Source organism: Pipra filicauda, unplaced genomic scaffold, assembly GCF_003945595.2.
Source record: "Pipra filicauda isolate LSUMZ 115617 unplaced genomic scaffold, ASM394559v2 scaffold117_size3949168_pilon, whole genome shotgun sequence".
In the NCBI taxonomy this organism is placed as follows: Eukaryota; Metazoa; Chordata; class Aves; order Passeriformes; family Pipridae; genus Pipra; species Pipra filicauda.
Genome location: NW_024103629.1, coordinates 3,559,637 through 3,578,049, shown reverse-complemented (window position 1 = coordinate 3,578,049; position 18,413 = coordinate 3,559,637). Strand labels below are relative to the sequence as shown.

The 18,413-nt window shown below is 44.7% G+C and overlaps 1 protein-coding gene and 1 long non-coding RNA gene across 3 annotated transcripts in view; one reads left to right on the top strand and one right to left on the bottom strand.

The window, feature by feature from the left end:
- Positions 1-7,382, bottom strand: part of PPP3CA (protein phosphatase 3 catalytic subunit alpha) — a 185,736-nt gene extending 178,354 nt beyond the window's left edge. For both annotated transcript variants that reach the window (XM_027717893.2, XM_027717895.2), the window contains exon 1: positions 6,764-7,382. In XM_027717893.2, coding sequence (XP_027573694.1) covers positions 6,764-6,821 — 58 coding nt within the window. In that variant the 5' untranslated portion in view covers positions 6,822-7,382. The remainder of the gene's footprint in view (positions 1-6,763) is intronic.
- A 407-nt stretch (positions 7,383-7,789) lies between these two features.
- The window catches only part of LOC113986308, a 56,051-nt gene continuing 45,427 nt past the window's right edge, over positions 7,790-18,413 (top strand). The window contains exons 1-3 of the long non-coding RNA XR_005565089.1: positions 7,790-10,413; positions 14,027-14,072; positions 15,480-15,579. This is a non-coding gene — a long non-coding RNA (uncharacterized LOC113986308). The remainder of the gene's footprint in view (positions 10,414-14,026; positions 14,073-15,479; positions 15,580-18,413) is intronic.

Genomic DNA, 18,413 nt, shown 5'->3' with positions numbered 1-18,413 from the left:
ATGTACCTGGAATACTACCTCCAGCAGTTATACATCTGAACCTACAACCTGAGTGGCAGACCACTCAACTTACATGAACTAGGCTGCACATACACTACAATGTTTTTCAAAACTGGGATGATACTCAGTACTTGTGGAAAGTATCCATAAAATGATCTTTTTGAGGGAAAGTCAAGGTACATGACTGATTATCAGAACAGGAAATTATTTTAGTATTCAGCTGAAGAACCATTGTGAAATCATAGCCTGCATTTGACTCATGAAACCACATACAAAAGAATACAAGAAGACACCTTTTTATGAAGATGATTTGAAGTGGCTTTTACTTCAGAAACTTGTGGCTTCTTTTATGGTATACAGTAAGCGTTAAGCGGTATCTCCCTATCTTAAAATACTCTTAAGGAAGTATTTTTCTCCACATTCCTTGAAGCTATAAAGAACAAACTATCCCCCACTACATGCTGCTTCAACATCACTGAGAAGCCTCAGATAAATTAATATTCATATTTAAAAGGAGCACCAAATTTAAATTCTAGTCCTGATTTTGTACATTTAAGTACAAGCCACTCAGCAAAACAGAAAAATCAGAGGGAAAAAAAAAAAAAAAGGAAAGATCGAAGTTACAGGTGCTTACTTATTCATTGACATTACTCAGAATTACTTTTGAGAGAAAATCCCTTTAGAAATACCAAACAGAAAGAATGTGCTGAGTTCTAGAAGTCATGGAACCACAAAAAGATAATTTAAAATATCAAGTTACATAATCAACGGCAAATATATTTTGCACTTGATCTTCCTGCCACAACTTGCAGAGAAACACAAGCATAACCATGCAACTATCATCTCTAAGAGGGATATATGTGATGGAAGTAAATACCATTCAATTTGGGAATGGATAGCAGAGAGAAAACAACTGTTCTATACAACATCCCTCCTATGGAAAATTATCTAAACTGGTTTATATTTTCCAATGAAGTTAAATGCTGATATTATCCAGTATAAACTCCTCTTTCAAGATTCTCATCACCACTAGTGGTATCAAAAGCATCAGCTCCCTTGCTAGGCTCAGTCAAAAAGAGCAGGCAACAGAAGATAGCTTTAGCCAAAGCGGAATTCAGAGGTATACAAAAGGTTTTTAACGCATAAACAAGGCAATTTTGTTCCTCATCTCGTACCAGTCCTGAGACTCAGCACATTCAGCAAGCCACTCTCATCACACAGAGGATGAGAAAAGCCTACCAACTATGCAGTGCAGCAATAGCTATATAAGAAAGGCACCCTTCAGTGTGAGCACATTTTCCTCCCATACTTATATAGCAGAAGACTTGTTTCACTAAAGGGCTTATTTACAAAATGATCTTGATGACTAAGAGGCCCGGTTAAGTTCATAAATCAAAATAAATCACCAGCTTTATTACAGAGTTGTCAAGCACTTTGGCTTTGTTTCAGTTTCTCAGCGCCACAATCCTTCACAAGTGTTATATACCTGTCACACACACATACAAGTTTACACAGCGTAAAACCTACCAACACCGCAATATCCAAGATGCATCCAGTTGACAGAATCCACTAGTCTTTCAAATAGTAACTGAAGTTTTGACCACAAGATAAGAACAAGGCAGTTACATATAGGAAAAAATATCAAGTAACACACCAACCTTGTTTTATATCCTAAACAACCATCAAGTCTATGCAAGTCATTCAGTTGTTTGCTGCTCTCACACAGCTTGCTTCATGAAGGTACCAGGGAATCTGCAACTACAGAGTTACCAATGCTGAGGTGGATGTACACCCATTCCTTCAAATGAAGGTAGAAGTGGATGAAGGAGAGCAGATAATCCCCAACTGTACCAGTGTCACCTTTCTGGTGTAGCTGAAGATGGATTCTCTAGTTAATAACACTCCTTAAAACCAGATGCAGGCTTTTTCAGAGCAAGCAAGTACATTCCTAAGTACTAAAAGGATAAATTAATTAAAAGAAAAATGAAGTCGGTTTCCTATGCCAATAGTTACAGCTACAAAGCAACTCCCCTTTTCTTCACGTGGACCGGGTATATACTGAATCTTCAGCATCCTCAAAAGACAGGCACATCACCATTTACTCAAATTTACACCAAAATATATACCAAATTCACCAGCACTATCGACATTCAAGTCATCACACAATTACTCAAAAACCACTAAAGAGCAGCCCAGCACTTGCAGGACACATCTATGCTGGAAAAACTGAACTCGATTCACAGAGTCTGTCTCTCTGCAATTCTCTGCAATTGCAGACTTCTGCAATTCACCAATGCTGGATTCCAGCCTGGTGCACAAACCTTTGGCGAGTACACACAAGTCTCCCTGGACTAATGGGAATTAGCAATGAAGTGTAGAGTTTCCATTATTGACAGCAATTTTACCTTTCACAAATCTGAAATTAACACTGATGGCAAACACATAATATGAATGCCAGTTCACGATCAATATTACAAACAACTGTCAGCCTGCACATTAGAAGAGCATTAACAATGACAGTTTGAAATTCAGAGACAGCAGAGACTGGTGTCTAGTTTTATTGTATGCTATCAATTGTTGGTATAACTGTGTACACCTTGGCATGCAAAGCACAAGAGGAAAGGACACTGCCAACACCAAGGTTCACAAGCCATGGCTGCAGCCCATCTAAACAGCTGAGATGGAATAATTTCATTAAAACTCTGCTTTCCTTCTAAGAAAAAGAAAACACACAACAAAACAAACAAAAAGCCCAGAAAAAAACAGAACCAGCTGACCTGCCCCAAAAAAGAAAACCAATCACTGTCCTTGCTAACAGCAAGATTTCCAAGAAATACTGACTTCACTTCTTTGTATGACTACTTCAGTTGACTTTCTAAGTTTTTTTACATAGGATTCTCTGCTTTAGAGCAGTATTTCTAGGAGGCAGTAATGCAACACTAACTACTGTGAGGACATCCAGTAACATGATACATGGCTTTTTCTTCCATGTCGGTGGGGCTCAAATCTTGCCAATGTCAGTAGTGACCAAAAGCTGTTGACATCGGGCAGCTGTTATGTGACCCACGAGGAATGAGCTAGTATCCTCAGTCTAGTTTTTCCTGGACAGGTATTCCTACCTTCACAAGAACAACCAAGCCCACACTCTGACTGGCAAGCCTCAGGAGTCAGAAGCAGCATGGATAAGGAGTAGCTCAGTCCTGAAGGAGAACAAGAACTTAAAGACAGTTCTGTTGAGATGAAAGTTGCATCACACCTCTAACAAAAAGGCAAGGAACTTCATAAGTACATCAAGTCAGCATATCCTGCATCAGTATGTTGTCCTGAGCCTCGATCCAACAAACTTCTGAAAATACCTGAACATACAAGTTTATCTTGCAGTCAACAGACCAAAGGGTTGCTCCTCTACAGAATCACAAAAGTCTGAGAATAAAGGTGAATTGTCTAATTTGCATCACAACATACATACCATTTTAAGGAGAGCACAAGGGTAAATCAAAAAAGTACCTCTCAAGCCATAACCATAAGAACATCCTCTGGATTCACTCAATTCTGGACTAGTTCAACAAAATGGATGATTTTGTCAATTTTAACAACAGTTAATTTGCTTCTGAAAACTTAACAATATACACAAACTTGAATTTCTTCTTGACACTGCTCATTACACAACAGTGTCAGGTCTGCCTAACAGGTTGGGAGGAAACTAGGACGTTGCAAACATGAGGGGCTCCTAAGCCTTTTTCCCCTCTTCCCAAAGCATGTTTTATTTTTGAGTCAAATCAGTTTAAGCACAGTTCAGACAATTCAATAAGCAAAGCAAAACAAGTGTGAGTTGAAGTCCTTGCTTATGGAAATTCCCCGCTTTTCAGTACATTTGAGCATTTTAAGCATGAGAAAAAAAACAAACAAACAAAAAAAAAAAAAAAAAAAAAAAAAAAAAAAAAAAAAAAGAAAAAAAAAAAAAAAACCCAACCAAAAACCCACGGTAACCCCTCAAAGAAGCAGCCCTCAGCCTCGAGCAATCTGCACAAAGCTGCTGCAACTGTAAACCCCCCCCAAGCCCGTCCCACTGTTACGTAACAGTGCCAAGCCAGGATTTTCACCAGCCAGCCCAGAATTACTCTTAGAAGGAAACATCTCCTGCCATGCACGAACATTAGAAAGCATTTTTTAAAAATATCAACGTAATAAAAACAAGCAAAAAAACCCACGCACATGCAAACAGAAGAAAAAATTTAATCTAGACTATACATCTAGACTAGGCTTAGGAGCCCCTCATGTTTGCAAGCAAGGTTTTATGTGATATTCTAACATAAAAGAAAAGTTGTTTTATCAGGTTATATCTTAGCAATGTCAGAATATCTGACATTACAAAAACAAGACTCTCCAACTACTTCCACAGGTGTTTACAAGGTGCCTTTTTTAATTATACTTGATTCCTTTAACTTTGCAAGCCTATTTCAGTTGTTCGTCTTAAGAAGGTACTGTCCTATAGGATAGATGCAGCAAAGTGATCTTTTCCTACCTCTGTTACCACCAATTTTCCTTACTGTCTATATGTAGGCAGTGTGAAGTGCCTATGATGCAGCAAAGAATAATCCTATTAAGAATCAGTTTACTGTGTACTAGTGTCTTCAGATGCTATTTTAAGACCTTAAAAGGATTTCACTATTTAATAGAGGGCTGAACCAGTTAAACAAATCTTCACATCTCCACTGAAACACTCACATTATGAAAGAACAGTTACCGGGGGAGATAACACCCAAGCAGCATGTATGTTCTGTTCTTTCTGTTCAAGACTTTAACTCAGTTTAACAAAATCGGCTTCTGTTTTAGTTACATTATGAAAATATCTAACTATATGTTCTGCTAAGTTTTCTTAGAAATACTCTTTTTAGATGTTTGAGATGTTTACGTGTGTGAAAAATGCAAAGAGCAACTGCTGGCAAAATGCATTAAGATGTGCTGAAACCACTGAGGGTTTTATAAATATTGAGATAATTCCTACTCAGAATGAACACCAACATAAGCCAAAGGAAGTTCTGCCATAGCAAAGATCAGGCCATTTGGTCATGTGTTAGGACCACAGCAGACCAAGGAAATTAAAAAAAAAAAAAAAAATTAGCCATCCCATAATCATGAAGAAGTCCTCCCAACAGGATGGTCATTTGTTGTTTCTACAGAAGAATCAGCTAAACATAGCAGTTCCAGGCTTCGAAAGCCTACTCTTGGCGCAATATAAAACTAACTAGTTAAAAAGTAAATATTCCAGATATTAAAAGGCAAAGGTGAATTTCCAAATAATTCTAAAAAAATTCTTGTACTTTTGTTTCTTACACCATCTGAAGATCTACAATTTCCTTTGGAGGAGAATAAAATGAAGTAAAAGGGCAAAAGGCTTAAGAAGGTAAGAGTAAACATAAACGCAAACATAAACAACACATCTTTCCAAATCATATTTACATTGAGTGCTTAATTTTTATATACACTCATGTAAATACAGGAGTGTATATATTTCAAGGCCATTTCCATTTCTTGCCTCCCGGGATGTGTACAGATGCATTCTGCACCTAGGATTTGTGCTGAGCACCATAACACTCGGTACTGGTATACGGGTTATAACCTAACAGGATGAAATATACTATAGCCAAGTGCATCCAGCTATGTGACCAGTGTAGAAAGGAGGAAAAAAACAACCAAACAAAAAGAACCCAATCCACAAACACACAAAACCCCCCAGACCACTAAATACACACACACTTCATATGTACTAAGAAACGCACAAGTGCAATTTAAATGAGGCACTACTCCAGGAAGACAGACCTTGGTCTGTACTGCAGGGCACAGTGTGTTGTTAACCCAAACTCTAATTTGTTTATACGGCCGAGGCTGGCAGCACACGGACATCTTCGGAACAGAGCAAAAATCATGGAGCCGATGCGCGTTTGTGCCGAGCACCCCCATGCACATCTGCAGGCACACGCGGGAGCACGGCCACGCTACGCCCGCGGGATAACTTCACATCCACGCAGGCCGGGCCGTCAGCAGAAGACGGCGATGGAGGAGGAGGAGGAGGAGGAAGCAGCCTTCGCCGCCTCCCACAGCGCCCGCGGCCCGCGCCCACGGCCCGCCCCTCCCGCCCGGCATCCCCGCCGCGGGTGCCGCGGGGGCGGCCCTGCGGGGGGACGGGGCAGCCGGGCGGCGCGGCCGGTCCCCCCGCAGCGGCGCTCGGTGCGGGAGCGGAGCCCCGGCTGCTGGCGCGGGGAGGTTTCCAGGCATCCTCGCTGCATGCGGGGAGCAGCACGGCAATGACAAGCGGCGGCGCAGCCTGCGGGGGGGCTCCGCGGAGCGCAGCCCGGAGAAAGAGGAGGTGGAGGAAGAGGGGATGCCCGGAGGAGCTGGCGGGCTGGGGGAGGGAGCCGAGCCCTGCCCCCCTCTCCCCCAGGCACCGGGGCGGGGGAGGAAGCTGGGGCTCCCTCTCTCTCTCTCACGCCAGCCCTGTGCAGCGCCTTCAAGGCGGAGAGGGGGAGGCGGCGGGGGGAGGAAGGGGGGGAAATGCTGCAATGTAGCGCCGGGCGGGCAGGCGAGGGAAGCCGCAAACCCTCCACTGGGGCCCGGTGCAAGCCCCCGGGCCGAGCCCACCGCTCGAAGCGGCCGCGCCGGCGGCAGCCCCGCGGTACCTGCCCGGGGCGGGGACGGCGAGCACGGACGCGACCCCAGCGGGACGACCCGGCCGAAAGGGCGGCCGGGGCGCAGCACCCACCTTTCACCACCCTGTCCGTCGTCGATAACTTGGGATCAACGGCCTTATGCTCCGACATGTCCGGCGGCCGGGGAGGCGGCGAGGCTCTCCCCCCTCGGGCAGGGCAGGCGCGGGCTGAGACGGGGGCCGCCGCTGCGGTCACGGCTCCGGCTCCTCCGCTGCGGCCGAAGTTGCCGCGTCCCGCCGCCGCTCGCTGGCTCGGCTGGGCTCTGCCGCGCGGTGCCTTCCTCCTTCGTCTTCCTCCACCCCCGTCCTCCTCTTCCTCCTCCAGTTAATTATTGCTCGCTTTCAATCACGCCTCCGGGCTGTGTAGGACGGCTCGCTCTTCCCCCCCCCGCCAAAGACCCCGGCGACAACACCCGCGGCGGGGCGGCTGTCAGGCAGCGCCGGCAGGAAAAGCCGCGAGTGGACGCGGGCAGCAGGAACAGCCAGGTTGCACACGCAGCGGCCAGCCCTGCGCTTCCTTCCTCCGCGGCGCGCCGCTCCGGCTCCTCCCGCCGCCACCACCGCCGCCGCCGCACCGGACCGGGATGCGGATCCGCGTCTTGCCCGGCGCCCCCCGCAGGGTCTGTCCCCCGGCTCGCTCCGACACCGGCCGCGGCCCCGCGCCGCTGCCAACGCTCCGCCGCGCAGCCCCCGCGCGCCGCCCGGCCCCGCCCGCCAGGCTCCCGCTCCCGCGCGCCCCCATTGGCCGCCGCGGCGCTGCCACTCACTGTCAGCCGGCCCCGCCCCGCGCGCGCCGCACCGCCCAGGTGCGCCCGCGCCCGCCCGCGCCGCGCGCACCCGGCGGCGGGGCCGCGCATCCCGCGCGGAGCGGGGCCGCACGCGCGGGGGGGGCGGGGGGCAGAGCCTCTTGTCGCCCGCGGCGGCGGCGGCGGCTGCTCCCCGGGGAACCGCGCCCGGGGCCGCGCCTGCGGGCAGGGCCCCCCCGCCCCGCGCGGGTCCCACCTGCCCCTAGGGGGTACCCGCCCCGGGGTGGGGCGTCCCCGAAGTGCTGTCACGCAGGTACAGGCACGCGCGCAGCCCGGGCTGGCCTGCGACGGAAAGGAATCTTTCTTAGACAACATCCTTCAGCCGAGGGGTTGCTGATGTATCCCCCGGGGAAGAGGCTCGGATGGAGGAAAAGCGCACCCATCTCCCCCAGCTCAGTATCTCGCCCGGCGCACCTGGCGCAGGCCGGCTCGGCGAACGGGGCAGAGCTCGGCCTTGCTGCTGGGGCCCGTCCGGCACCACCGCCTCCTTAAATAGTCCTGCAAGGGCAAACACAGTGGTCAAACATGGGTGAGAAATGTTCGCCGCCCCCGGTTGGAAGACAACAAACAGCTCTTCGTCTTTCTTCTTAGAGGATTGGAAAGTAATTTGCATCTGTGACAGTGTGCCCCATGGTTCCAGACAACATAAATATTGTTTAGGGCTTGTTTATACATGTAGTTGTTCAGGAGGAGCTGTTCCTGACTAATTTCATGACTAATTTCCAGAATAAGGCTAAGTGTTCCGGTTTAGTATAACACTGTGAGTTTTAATTAAAGACGAAAATAGGGCACACCTATTCTTGAAGAGGGATGTTTACAGAATTGTTGTTGAATAACTTCTCTGTACATGAGCCAAGAATCAACAGACACCTAAACCGGCTTCCCATTTCCCTCCAGGCTGATGTACAAGTTGCTTGCTTTGCAGATACTATTGCTTTAGAAAGCCACAAAGAAAATAAGATGGCAGTTATGACACATATTCTCTGCTTTGATTTGCCTGACATTTTTAGGGGACATTTTGTTGGCTGTCTGTGGTATTTTCACTGAACATGGGAAGACATTGTATGTGACTGATACTCAGTACAACAGCATGAGTTCTCAGTGTGTTCCAACAACCATGGTGAGCTCTGTGTGCTGTGACCATCCTCTTATCATCCCAGGAGCACAAACTAGCTGGGTAATAAAGTTGCCATCTGAGATTCCTATCTCAGTGGTAACACAAGAATATGAAACAGAGCTTGTGCTCAAGCACGGGTATTTTATGTATGCCCAGAAAAACCCTGAAGCCCATGACAAGTATGCAGAAACCTCCCCATATGTTAGGCATACTTCATGAAGCACCAAGTGCACAGAACAATGCGGAGAGAAGAAAAACCTCCATCTTCATCCCCGCTGCTGGGAAGCGCTGCTTAGCGGCACTCGAAGCTTGGACACAGAAGGAGAAGCAATGTTAGGAATGCAGTATGTCCAGTATTGCCTACACCTTGTGGGCCACAGCTTCATGAGATATGGACAACCCGTTTGGATCCGTTCTTCTGTGACTGCAGGCTGTTTGCGTGAGTCATCTGGATTCGTCTTGATAGGCTGCAGTAAGAGAGGCTGGGTCTCTCCAGCTTACACTTGCTCCCCCATTAGTCAGAGAACAAGACTTCAGCTTTGATTTTTTAAAAAGAAAGTGTCATCATTGTTGCTTCTTATATAAGGACATCTGGTGTCATAACTCCAGCGTGTCTGTATTAATTCTGAAAGCTATATAGGACTTTTTTTTTTTTTAACAGTTTTCCTTTGCTTCTAGTTTTCAATTATAATATGCCATCTGGGCTGGGTAAAGTTCTTTCACTTTATCTTGTGGAGGGTCTTGATTTTTCATCCGCTGAATGCATTTAGTCTTCCTTTCCAAGGTAGAACCCCCGTTTCAGGTCATTTCTTCTTTAGGAGTTTTCAGATAAGCTTTCATAAGACAAAGGTCAGTACCACTGCTAAATACCTTGTATCATGCCACTTCTTCAAGGTATGACACAGCCAAGATTCAGATCACAGTTATAAGACCTCATGACTACTCTGTCATGGTGTGGTGCAGTCTTTACCCCATGACTTGTTTCAGGAGCAAAATACTTATCCTTGTTATGAGGAGGGGAAAGGAAGAGAGGAAGAAATCACCAAAGACTGTCTTTGTTCTCTGTTAATGGTAACACAATAGAAATATTCTGTGTTTTAGAACTCTGTTAGTAACAGTAGTATAACCATTCCTTATGACTTAAATCTGTCTTTTAAATCCATCTACACAAGTGGTCCTTCGTCTTTTCTCACACTCCTGTATCATAGAGGGATTTCTTTTTCATGGGATCTGAGTCCCATTAGATTCCTTTTTCTCATTTAATAGTGGGAGGAGACCATGGAGATCATATCTTTGAATGAAAAGAACCCAGTCAGTTGATTCTGCGAAAATTCTAACACACTTGACCTCTTGCATCACTAATTCCTAGTAGCATCGTTAGTCATTTCATCCTCTGGTAGAATAGAAGCCCAGCATGATACATTGGAAGCTCTGATCTCCTGAAGAGCAGTCACTTCTGATTACCGATTTTGAAGACAAGCTCTGTGAGAGCTGGGGGAGAAAGAATTTTTTTCAAGTCTGGAATAAGTCAGTACCCACCTCTTTGCCTCAGATGAGCAATTCTTTTCCATTTTATCTGAGACATGACAATTCTTTTAAGCAGCTCTGGAAAGTAGCAGCATCCAGCTGAAGTGGAAGAAGGAATAAATGCCCATACAATGAGAAGCCAGTAATTTTAAGCCAGACATTCATAAAGACATACAGACTAATGGATTCCAAACTGCCGTAAGTCCCATGAAAAATTAGCAATCAAGTTGTCTTGACTCTATTTCAGCAGCAAGGTAAAGATTATTTTCTAGAAATGTAACCATGCTTTTGCACACTGACTCAACCAATTAAGATACTGTTTTAAAGTATTGATAGTAAGAGATAGTGTTTAAAATTTTAATCATTATTATTAGAGAAAAACTGTTCTAGCTACAGGGATCTGTTCTTCATGCATTAGTTTTAGCCTCTGGAAGTTCTGGCTTCACATGTAATAAATGTAAGTTTGACAGTATCTTGGAAGTAAGGGGGAATTAGGGAGGGCTCTTGAGTACTATGATGGCTGGATGGAAAATATGTGCAGTGAGGTTAGTCTGGATAATGGTGCTGCCTTAAGAGATGATTTTCCTGATTTTTCTTTTAAGAGAGCTTTGTAATTGTTTCAGTTTACTTCCCCTCAGTGTAAAAATTACTGGGGATTCTTGACATCCATGTATCTGGGTCTATTGCCTAGGCCATATTCTCTACAACATAGTTGTCTACAAGATTAAAACCACTACGTACTAGTCTATGTTGACAGTGTGTTTTCAGGAGATGCTCCAGAGTGGAATCAATGTCCTGTTACAACTCACAGTCACAACACAGACTACAAGGACCTAAAACTTTCAAAAGAACTAGTTTCGTCTACATTTGACTAAAATAAATTTGATACCAAGAGCTGTATACTAGCCTTGGAAAGCCAGTATAATTTATCAGTACTCCACATGTCATTTGGTTCCATCTTATCCAAGAGAGGAAATTCACCCCATTGTAGAGAGCCTATAGAGAGGACCATATAGCAATTTAGATCACTATCAATGGGCTCTGACTGAGGATTTTTTTGACAAATGGTTTCTCACTCTTATTCTGCCTCAGTGCACAAGAGGGAGTTAGACAAAGGGCCTGGAGCAAGTAACAATTCTTTGTATTATCTATGTGTTTTCTGGCTATGTTTGCAAAGAGACATAAAGTTCAGATGGCAAAACACAGACATATAATCCATCACTAAATGTATCCTCTCCTTTCCTCACATGTGGTCTTCATGTGTCCACTGCAGGCACTTTACCTGTTGCATCATCAGCCTCTCTGGAGCTTCGCATGTTTTCCACCAGCATACATCTGTTGGGCTTTTGGTTTGGCTAATTATACAGGTTCTGGATTTGGTTCTGAAGCTTTCAGCAGAATTTATACACACTGTTAATGATACTGTACCTTGTTCAGAAAGCAAAGCAAAATAGATAATTCTACACAGAGTCATGGAAGTGGTGATACCAGAATGAATTGTGTTGCAATAAAATGCAAGCAATGGCATCCGGAATACAGGAGATGGAAAGCAGGTTAGCTAAAATTCCGAGATGCTGAATCAACATGGAAAACAGTAACAACTGGTGCCATGAAAAGTTATACAGAGCTTGACTGATATTTGAAAAGTCAACAAATAGAAAAAAAGAACACAAGTGAGAGAAAATAACCTTGAGCCCTGGAAATGGTTATACCCCCTGCCAAAACTGGCCTGCTTACAACAGGTTTCAATACCAAAAAAGCATAACTGTGGTCATCTAAGGTTGCGAATGAATATTTGCATTCAGATTAAGCCTCTGGTGCAAAAGTGATCCACAAGTCATGCTTGTAATCCCTGACAGCATGCAGATTCAAGAGGAATCTTGCGAGGGACTTCCACATCTGTCCCCATTTCAATACTGCTGAGAAGCAAGCTAATCAAGTTTCTTCCACTGCAGTTTCAGATTTCTTAAGAGGCACACATACTTTCATCAGACTACTCCAGTAAGTCTAAAGGTGAAGACCAGGTAAGAATTAAGTTTGGATACAAAGAGAGTGAAGCCAGCATAAGAATAAATCAAGACACCAGAGATGGAAGGAGTCATCCCAAACTGAAAAGGATAGTCAGAAAGTCATAGAGCCAGAAGTTTGAAAACCAAAGAGTCCTTGTTATAAGCCAAGTCAGGGCTGGGACAAGGTGAGGTATAGGAGCATAGCACAAAGGGAGCAGGAACCAGGAATCAAGACTAAGCAAACAAGAATGAAAGGCAAGAGAGTCAGAAGCAAAACTACAGCCAAATGGCACTGCAGACTGCCAAGAGCAACTGGTGGAGTTGCCTGACACATCTGCTATTAGAGGAAATTGGCCAAGCTTTAGCTCCTGCACAGCTGGGCCACAGTCCCAGTTGCCCTATTGCATCCAGCTGCAGGGCCAGTAGCCCAGGCAGAGCCCAACAGTGTGGTTAAATGTGCATCAACTTAAAACTTGATCTGCAGGAATAGCTTGTCTCTATAAAATTTTCTGGTGCAAGCAACAACTTTAACTCAACTTAAGTATCCAGTAGAACACTGCACTGATTTGCCTAAGTGTGTTTAAAATTATTGCTTTAATTAAGCACTGCAAGTTTGTGCAGTGAAAATGCCTTACTATAGAAGAAATAGATGTATCTGAAGGCAGGCAACAGTGCCAAGATTCCCAGAAGTGGAAAGACATCCCCTCATCTCCCCCTACTGGTGTGCACGTCCCCGCGCCTCTGTGGAGTGACGAGGAGCAGCTACCTCCTCTGCTCTGCCTATGCCAGTATTTCGTGAAACTGAAAGAATCACAGAATATGCTGTGTTGGAAGGGACCCACAAGGATTGTCGAGTCCAACCCTTAGCCCTGCACAGGACCCTTGGGAGCAGCTTCCAGCATAGAACTGTTCTCAAGATGCTGGCAACAACTTAAAACCACAGTCCTCCTATCAAGAATTAGTCATTTGCTCCCAGAGAGTTCATTCTGCAGACTTTGGTTGTTAATTAGATGTTGCTTTTAGTGGGAGACTACAGAATACAGATTTTGCAAAGGGCTTTAAGATGTTATCCCAGTGAATATTAAAATCTTCTAGAAAATATAAATTAAGAAAGGAATAGAAAGAAAGCTCACTGTTTTTAAAGATGTTTGTGCAGTACATCATGACAAACATCAATCATGACAGACGAATGCCTGTTGAGAGAAAGGAACAATACTTGAGAGAAATGGGAACAGCAAAATAACAAGATACATGTTCATTTTCTATTATAAGTATCTAATATATAGCTAATTTAACTCTGGTGTGTTATGAAAAACTACTAGTGGCAGAAGCAGCTGAAGAGATCCTGAAGACATGATACTCAGTATGTTTAATACCCAGGATGCTTTTCTACCTCCTTTTTCGGGAGCAATGCTGTTGACAGAGACACAAGAACAAAGAGGAATGTGTGTAATTGCTTTTGCAAGAGTAAGTCTTATTTGTTTTCATAAAGATACCATGATTTATTATTTATTTTTGCTGCCTTTATGGTCAGAAAACAGTATAGATTAAATCCCTGCCACTTTAAAAGTAACATGCACGGAACACATCCTGGAGTAAATGATTTATTCAAGTGCCATCAATGCCAGCTGAGGGCTCAGTGGTAACAGACCATAACTGGTGCTAAGAGTGAGATAATTAATCACAATAAGTTGATATTCAAGGAACAAACACTGAAAACTTTAATTTAGTTGCCAAAACCTCTCAAAATATAAAGTGTCTTGTGATGTATTATTTAAAGAAGCATAGTGAATATGAAAAGAAACAATGGAAAGAAAGTGTTTTCCATACTGACCTCCTGTGCTATGTCTTTTCCTAGGAACTTTGGAATGGAAAAAAAGGACAGAACAACACGATCTCTGAAGGTATGTTTGTAAAAATCTCAAATATTTACAAAGCAAAACACTGAAACCTGGATATTAACATACAGTTTAAGGAGCTCTAATGAATACAATTGCAATATTGAATTAGATGTAAATAACTTATTCAAGTTAGCTTAGTGGTAACATTACGAAATATAAAAACCTTCAATTAATTTTCAGTCAGACTGACCATAATTTATACATTGGAAATCCAGATTCTCACCCCAAAGCTTTAAACTGCTGTAAGATGCAAAGCCGCTTTATAAGGGTTATAAGTTATACTTACATTCACATAAAATACATTTTATATTCCTAGGGTGATGTAGAGCAGCCCTAATGTAAGGGAGAACCAGGTTTCTAATTGACTACAAGCATTCTCAACCAAGGAAATTCAGTGCCGTCTTAACCAACTGCTGCAAAGGGACTCTGTCACTGTAGCAGTGCCCTACTAGTCAGTCTCACAAGGCTTGCCTGCAGGGCAGCTTGCAAGATTAGGTATTAATATCCTTAAAAAACCAACAGAATTATCAACAACCAAACTTTCCTCTCCTCCCCCATGCACCTATGTCATGCAAAAACATCAGTCTCAGGCATGCCACATAACATCCTTTCAATCATATTTTAATCAAATTGCTTTTCATCAGCTCCTCAAATTTTATGTAAGAAGCACATGATCTACTTTAATCTTTCCTCCTCCTCCCTCACTTCTCAAAAGAAAGTTTCAGTGCTTACTCAAAGAATGGCATTCAGCACAGCAACAGACACATAAATCTTCTGAATTGCTAAAAAACTGCTACCCAGAGACTGGTATGGCTCTAGATTATGACAATCGAGTGCACGGGACTGGAGAACACAGTTAAAAAACATTCGGATAATAAATTTTCCTTTTAAAGGATCCTTAGCAGCAAAGATGCAAGGGTTATTGATGAGTTAGAAATGGTGGGAGTGCCTGAGAACGGTCATGTAGGAATTAAGGTATCACCCCTCAGAAAGGTGGTGGGATCAATAGCCCATCTGACGTGCATCTACAGCAATGCACATGACACAGGCAACTAACAGGAGGTGGAAGCTGTGGTGAATCTATGACATAGTTGCCATCATGGCAACAGGGTGGGATGATTCGCACCACTGAAGTGTTACAATGGATGCCTGTAAACTCTTCAGAAGGGATAGGCAAGACGGAGAGGTGGTGGGGTAGCCCTGTATGTTAGGGAGTGGTTTGATTGCCTAGAGCTTAATGATAGAGGCATTAGGGCTGAGTGTTTATGGGCAAGTATCAGGGGAAAGCCAACAAGGCAGGTATCATGGCAGGAGTCTGTTATAGACCACCCAACCAGGATGAAGTGGCAGATGAAATATTCTGTAAGCAGCTGGGTGAAGTGTGCTAATCACGAGCCCTTGTTCTCATAGGGGACTTCAGTTTACCAGATGTCTGCTGGAAATACAACACTGCAGAGGGGAATCAGTCTAAGAGGCTTCTGGAGCTTATGGAGGGCAACTTCCTGACACAGTGAGCACACTTGTTCCCCCTGGTGAGGGAACACACTAAGGAAGGTGTTCCACTGGACTTGCTGGTTTTGAATAGAGAAGGACTGATGGGTGATGTGATGGTTGGAGGCCACCTTGGGTAAAGCTATCATGAAATGATTGAGATTTTGATTCTCAGAGAAGTAAGGGGGGGAGTCAGTAGAACTGCTTCCTTGAACTTCCCAGGTCAGACTTCGGCCTGTTTAGGATACTGTCTGACCCTTGGGAGGTAGTCATGAGGTACTTAATGCCTTCTCTGCCACAGTCTTTAATAGTAAGACCAGTTGTCCTGTGGGTACCCAGCCCTGAGCTGGAAGATAGGAAAAGGGAGCAGAATGAAGGCCTAATAATCCAATGGGAAATGGTCAGTGACCAGCTACACCACTTAGACATGCACAAGTCTGTGGGGCCAGATGGAATCCACCCAAGAGTACTCAGGGAGCTGGGGGAAGAGCTCGTGGAGCCACTTTCAATCATTTGCCAGCTGTCCTGGTTAACTGGGGAGGTCCTAGCTGACTTTAAGTTATCATATGTGATGCCCATCCACAAGAAGGGTCAGAAGGAGGATACAGGGAACTACAGGTCTGTCAGCCTGACTTCAGTGCTGGGGAAGGTCATGAAGCAGATTGTCCTGAGTGCCATCACACAGCATATACAGCACAACCAGGGGACAACCAGAAGATCAGGCTCAGTCAACAGGGGTTCGTGAAAGGTTGGTCCTGCTTGAGCAACCTGATCTCCTATGACAAGGTGACCCACTTAGTGAATGAGAGAAAGGCTGTGGATGTTGTCTGCCCAGACTTTAGCAAAGCCTTTGACTATCTCCCACTGCATTCTCCTGGAGAAGCTGGCAGCCCTTGGCTTGGACAGGTGCACTCTGTGCTGGGTAGAAGATTGGCTGGATGGCTGGGACCAGAGAATGGTGGTGAATGGAATTAAATCCAATTGGCAGCCAGTCACAAGTGGTGTTCCCCAGGTCTCCATATTTGGGCCAGTCTTGTTTAATACCTTTATCAATTATCTGAACCGGGGGATCGAGTGCCCCCTCAAGTCTGTTTGCAGATGACCCCAAGTTGGGTGGGACTGTAGGATGGTAGGAAGACTCTACAGAGGGATCTGCACAGGTTGGATCGATGGTCTGAAGCCAGTTGTATGAGGTTCAACAAGGTGAAGTGCTGGGTCCTGCTCTTGAGTCACAACCACCCCATGCAGAACTACAGGCTGGGAGCAGAATGGCTGGAAAGCAGCCCATCAGAAAAGGAACTGGGGTGCTGGTCGCCAGCAGCTGAACATGAGCCAGCAGTGTGCCCAGGTGGCCAAGGCCAATGGCATCATGGCTTGTATCAGGAACAGTGCAACCAGCAGGACCAGGGCAGTGATCATGCCCTTGTACTCAGCACTGGTGAGGCCTCAAGTACTGTGTCCATTTCTCGGCCCCTACTACAAGAAGGACATTGAGGTGCTGGAGCGTGTCCAGAGAAGGACAATGGAGCTGGTAAAGGGTCTGGAGATTAAGTCCTATGAGGAGCATCTGAGGGAGCTGGGGTTGTTTAGTCTGAAGGAAAGGAGACTCGTCACTCTCTACAGCTACCTGAAAGGAGGTTGTAGCCAGGTGGGGTCAGTCTCTTCTCCCCTGTAACAAGTGACAGGACAAGAGGAAATGGCCTCAAATATCAACAGGGCAGGTTTAAATTGGATCTTAGGAAAAATTTCTTCACTGAAAGGGTTGTCAAGCATTGAAACAGTCTGCCCAAGGAAGTGGTTGAATCACCATCCCTGGAGGTATTTAGAAAATGTGTAGATGTGGGACATGGTTTAGTGGTGGGCTTGGTGGTGCTGGGTTAACAGTTGGACTAGATGATCTTTCTACAACCTAAATGATTCTATGATTCTTATTAGTACAGGACACATCCATTCTATAAATAGATGTGCTCTACAGAATGGACAATTTTGTCATCTTGACTTTATGGTTTGTGAAAATAATTTAAACTATAAAAAAGGAGCAGACATTAACATTATTCGAAACTATGAAGATGTTGCTTATTGAGTGTAAGTAAACATTTTGCAGTTACTCTTGCTTTTGCAGTTTGCCAATAAGCCCAGGGCTTGTGTTTGTTTCTTTATATGACACTGCTTTCTGCCTAAGAAGGAAATATTTCTCTAACTCTCCTAGAGTTCACAGCTATCCCAAGAGTAATGACTTCTTGCTGGTTGTCTTCCAAAGGATGTTGTCAGCCCCTCAGTAGTTCATTTCGGGTGAAAATAGCCCTCGTGCCAAGGCCAGGCCAAGATCATATACCAAATAAGTCCCATTAAAATCTTCAGATAAGGCATAAATGACATTTAAGTACTACAGTGCTGGCCTTTTGCTCAGTAGTGAATTAATCTAATATCTGCAAAAATACATTTGCTGTGAGTTAAAAATTAACAAGTGCTTATCCTGACCTCAGAGTGGGATTGGTGAGACTCCCAAAACTGAGTAGCCCAGGATACGCATGCCCTGCCAGATTCTCAGGAGTTTTGCACTTAAATATATCTGCTGGCAGAAGGCTGATGACAACTATACCAGTGGAGGATCTGGATGCCATTACAATACATCAGTCTCTGGATACTTGAAGGCTGGGAGCAGCCCTGACACTGTGACTGGTGCCAAACACAAAAGTCACAGAGAGTGCTAGCATGTGCTTGTGTCATGTTCCCCCCAGCTGGGATAAGAGTGTCACGTCATTTCATCTATGTATCCACCTATTTTAGCAATGAAGCTTACATGAAGAGAAAGGGGCAGGAGATAAGATAGAGGAAAGTGATTGCTGCTAT